The 4,460-nt window shown below is 39.3% G+C and overlaps 1 protein-coding gene across 1 annotated transcript; it reads right to left on the bottom strand.

Annotated features, from left to right (window-relative positions):
- Positions 1 to 1,057: 1,057 nt before the first annotated feature.
- Positions 1,058 to 3,356, bottom strand: EXPA9 (expansin A9). Its single transcript, XM_011021556.1, has 3 exons — positions 2,996 to 3,356; positions 2,480 to 2,798; positions 1,058 to 1,759 (listed from the first exon to the last, which is right to left on the bottom strand). Exons 1-3 carry the CDS (start codon positions 3,147 to 3,149, stop codon positions 1,450 to 1,452), a joined length of 783 nt encoding a protein of 260 aa, XP_011019858.1. The 5' UTR covers positions 3,150 to 3,356; the 3' UTR covers positions 1,058 to 1,449.
- Between the last annotated feature and the right edge of the window lie 1,104 nt (positions 3,357 to 4,460).

Below are 4,460 nucleotides of genomic sequence, written 5' to 3'. Positions count from 1 at the left end.
GTACTTGAGTTATGATCTACATATCACGAGGTTAATTTGGCGTTTAAGGATTTTTCTTGACAAGCTAATTGATCGATAACAAGTATGTGGTCGCAATCGGTCCCACTTTACCTGTTGTTTTCCTGCCGAAAGTTGATTTTTCATGCTACGAAAGATATTGTTGATAAGGCATAAATGCCTTTCTTTGATTACATGCCAGACATGGTTTGCCTCTTTTGGGCTTAGCGGGTATCTTAACATAATCGGATAGGCCTATTGTCATCTCGTACAAGACCGCCAAGGGTGCCCAGATTCCCACAGCATGGAAACGATCAGTATATAGCAGGTGATTTGTCTGCTCTGAGGACATAACTCCTGGGAGAACAATGCATGTGAAAATGTGAGCCATCTTGTCCTAACAAACCTAATTGCTTGGTTATAAATTTGTACACTAATCCGGTTCCCATGACTTTCCTTCACGAGGCATGTTTCCTACCATGTGGATCGGATTGGCCTGGCTTGTTAGCTTATTCCAGCAGAAAAATAGATGCGATAAGCCATTTGGTACAGGCAGACGCATGAGAAGAGAAATAACGGAGGTATTGCATAATTAGATACGTGAACGGGTTCTGTGCTAGCGAGGAAAAGGAACGATGAGATTGGCAGAAAAGAACTGTTGCTGATCAGTGTCGGTGGAAAGGCACATGGGGAGTTGTGAGCATATCCACCGACAAGTGGGGACGGTCTACTAGCAGGAATAATCTTATTGCCAATTTGAGGCTGGTTGTTGCAATTCAACGCCCTAATTTTCTCCCAGCTGGGATCAAATTTCTCCTCCCATCATGATCAACTTTTTTCCGTCTTTTTTACTGTGATTATTATGTAACGTAATGTTGCATTATCTGATCATAGAATAGTAGCCCATCATTTCCCAGAAGTAGCAAGATGGTTATATTTAGCTGCTGGGCGTCTCAGAGAGGCTCATTCATCCTTTGGCTATCTATCAAGTAGGTGGCCATTACTATTTTCAGACAGCATCATTTTGGTGCAAGCAATATTTACACATGGGATCATAAAGTTGAGCTGACAATATCGACCAGATCACAATTATATAGCTGGTAGTGGTATTATAGATATGAAAACATACATCAACAGGAGCTGCGGGCTACAAGTTCCTTACTGCAGCCGCTTCAGCCTTTCCTGCCATTTTACTTTGACCAGCAGCTCGACTGGTCCTTAAAACTTTCAATCTAACCAGTCCGCTAAGCAAAAGACACTTCTCCCACTCAAAAAGACACTTTGAAGTCACTGTTCTGCCCCAATTTTCATCCCCGTGAACCCCAATCACTTCCAAGTTTTCCTGAGAAAATTATGGAAAACTGAAGGCGGGGAAACTCACATTGCAGTACTAGTAGGTAAATACTAACAGGTAAGAAAGGAAAAGAAAAGAAAAGAGGATGAAGCGGGAGCTCAGACGCGGAAGTTTTTGCCCGTGAAGGTCTGACCAAACTGCCAATTAGGTGATGCCACGTTCTTAGAAGTAGAGGTGCGGCCATCGCTGCCTCTAACCCTGAAAGAAAGCGACTGACCCACAAGTACGGCGTTGGATTGCCAGTTCTGTCCCCAGTTACGGCTCATGCTCATCCAATCAGTCTTGGAGCCCTTGATCCACACATTTACGATATCCCCTGCACCCGCCACGTTGGTCACCAAAACCAGGTTGAAGTAACGGAAACCGTTGATAGTGAATCTGATGCCTCCTTGCTTCCTGCACGGTACCCTGTAAACAAAAACAAATCCAAATATAATTTACCCCCGCCAGAATACGATGAAGAAAAGACAAATACAAATACGGCATAGAGTTATTTTATCCTATTAGTAGTGGTAATGGCGATGAGAAGGTGTATTGTCGCTTCTACCCTGACTTTCCGGGAAAATAATGCCATTTATGAGGGGAAGGCTATCAAAGTCTTTTAAAAACCTACAGAACGGGCAACGGCAGACCGCCGATGCGGGATTCCGTTGGTTTGTTAGGGTAAAACGAGATGCAGGAAGAACGATTCTTAGCTAAAGTTGGGGGTTGTGCCACAATACGCTATTGAATCTTTCTTTTTTCAAGGACTGCTGCTACTACTCTGTCATAATAACATATCAAGCACTCTGTTAATCTCAGCAATACAAGGCATTTGCTTCCCCAGAAAGATGCTTTAGTGAAGGGCCTAAACCTCTCTAGGAAAAACAAATACAGATAGCAGAACGATTTGTCTAGAAAAATAACTTGGGAAAAGCAAAAATGAAGAAGCGGCATTTCAAGATTTCATATAGATCCGTATCTTCCAAACAGACCATTAAATCAAATAATAATAATAATCCAAAAGCAAAATTAACTTCTGCCGCTTCACAGTAAAAACAGGAAAATGACACATCAAGAAAAGATCAGAATCTGGGCCACGCAAACCATTAAGAAAAGAAATAAAGGACAGAGACGTAGATTACTCACCGCCGATGAGCGACAGGGACAATACCAGCGCGGTATTGCGCGATCTTAAGGAACATGGGCATAGCAAGGTCAAAGTGAGGACGAGGTGGGTTACACCAACCACCATTATCGCTGGCTTGAGCAAAGTTAGGAGGGCAGAAATTAGTGGCGGTTACAAAGATGGACGGGTTTCCTGGGTTGCACCATCTTGGATCATCTGCGCACTTAATCTCGAAGCAAGCCCCACAGCTCAACCCATTGTTGAATAACGCTGTGCTTAATGCTGCTGTGTTCACTCCATATCCTTGGCTATACAGATTGCCATACCCACATGCACCTCCTGAACACAAATAAACACACAAGATCTATCAAACAAACAAAATCAATCGAACAACATTTCGCATGCTTGGTCTATTACAAGCTTGACTATGACATTGCTTTAGTATATATGACCCGCTACTATTTTTTTAATGTTTTTCAAAGAGGCAAACTTTTAGAAGGGCAAGAGGAAGAAATAAAAAAGAGAGGGAGGGTTACCCATAGTTCCGGAGGCGTCACTCCCGCCATAGAAAGTAGCATGAGCACTCTCCCAAGGCCCACCGGTGAAAACTCCAGGGATCCTCGCATGAGCCAACACGAAGACCGAGATCAGGAAGACAATGCAGAGCAAACCTGACAGATGATGAGCCATTGAGAGAAAGGTAGTCTTTTTCTGGGTGTATGATACGAGAGAAAGCGGGAAGACGGTGGGGGTATTTATGGATGGTGTGTGGGTGGGGTGAGGTAGGGCAATCGACTCTAGAATTTACTGCGGTGCAGCTAGGACTACAGCACTGTGTAATTAATGATTCTTTGCTTTTCTTGTTACGGTCTCGTCCCCTACTCTCTCTCTCTCCCTGGATCCATGTTGTGCCCTTAAAGTCTTCCTCATTAAATTTTTTTTTCCCTTTGATGTTGTGCCCTTAAAGTCTTCCTCATTAATTTTTTTCCCTTTATTTTTAAGAATCAATTGCCCCCACCAATAGGAATCCATGTGCACTCCACGTGATCACTTCATGTTAATTTTGTTTGGTCAGAGCCGGGGCAACTTGAACCATCTCCAATATAAAGGAATTGGGGGGCAAAAATAAGTAATTTTTAAATTTTTATTTTATTTTAAAAAAGTATTTATTTTATTAGAAAATCTATTTCTTTGTTGGTGAATGTTCTTTGCTAAAATATCTTTTTTATTAATAGCATGTTTTTTCATTTTTAATTTGTTCCTCCTTCTTTTAATTATTTTTATATCATAGCTTTAAATATGATTCCATTAAATCACCTTTAATTAAATTTAAAAAATCACCAAACACCTTCAATTTGCAAAACTGTGAAAAAAATAAAATAAAAAAACACACATAAAGTATCACCAGCATAAGATGAAATTGAAAATGAACAAAGTACAGTGACTAAAATGAAAAGGTGAAAAATTAGTATTGTTCATTGACATCTATAATGATAATGATTTGTGAGAGGAACACAATAATCAACTATTAAAATCTATATTATTTTAGTTTGTTTATATAAAGGATAATTACATATCGAGTCTTATACAATTTTATAATTTAATTAATTAACCAAATTATTTTTTTTTGAAATTATTATTATTGAATTCAACTTGGTTTCACTTCAATGATAATAATTTAAAAAAAAACATGGTTTCAAATATTAAAGAAATGTTAGTTTAGTGATTAAGACACCGTTGTATGCTTACAAGTATATTTATTAAGAAGGATAGTTATGAATCCTGAATGGGTCGTTCCTTTAAAAAAATATAAAAATACCTAGTAAAAAAAAAAAAAAACATGGTTTCAAGTCAAGAAACCGAGGGTTAATCATTATAATAGCAATGAAGGGGTTTTGAATTTCGGTCCAAATGTTATCTGAGATCACAGCAAGCTGAGCAAACCCAATGAAGGGGTTTTGAATTTCGGTCCAAATTCAAAAACATTAAAAAATGATGGGT

Source organism: Populus euphratica, unplaced genomic scaffold (assembly GCF_000495115.2).
Source record: "Populus euphratica unplaced genomic scaffold, PopEup_1.0 scaffold20.1, whole genome shotgun sequence".
Taxonomy (NCBI): Eukaryota; Viridiplantae; Streptophyta; class Magnoliopsida; order Malpighiales; family Salicaceae; genus Populus; species Populus euphratica.
Note: the sequence above shows the minus strand (reverse complement) of the source record. Positions and strands in the feature narration are given on the sequence as shown.

Bases quoted from the DNA above. Each gene is read 5' to 3' on its own strand.
- EXPA9 (XM_011021556.1), bottom strand. From the start codon at position 3,149: ATGGCTCATCATCTGTCAGGTTTGCTCTGCATTGTCTTCCTGATCTCG. The intron at 2,799-2,995 runs GTAACCCTCCCT...ATTTGTGTTCAG, and splicing joins TGACGCCTCCGGAACTATGG to GAGGTGCATGTGGGTATGGC. The intron at 1,760-2,479 runs GTGAGTAATCTA...TTTTGTTTACAG, and splicing joins GTCCCTGTCGCTCATCGGCG to GGTACCGTGCAGGAAGCAAG.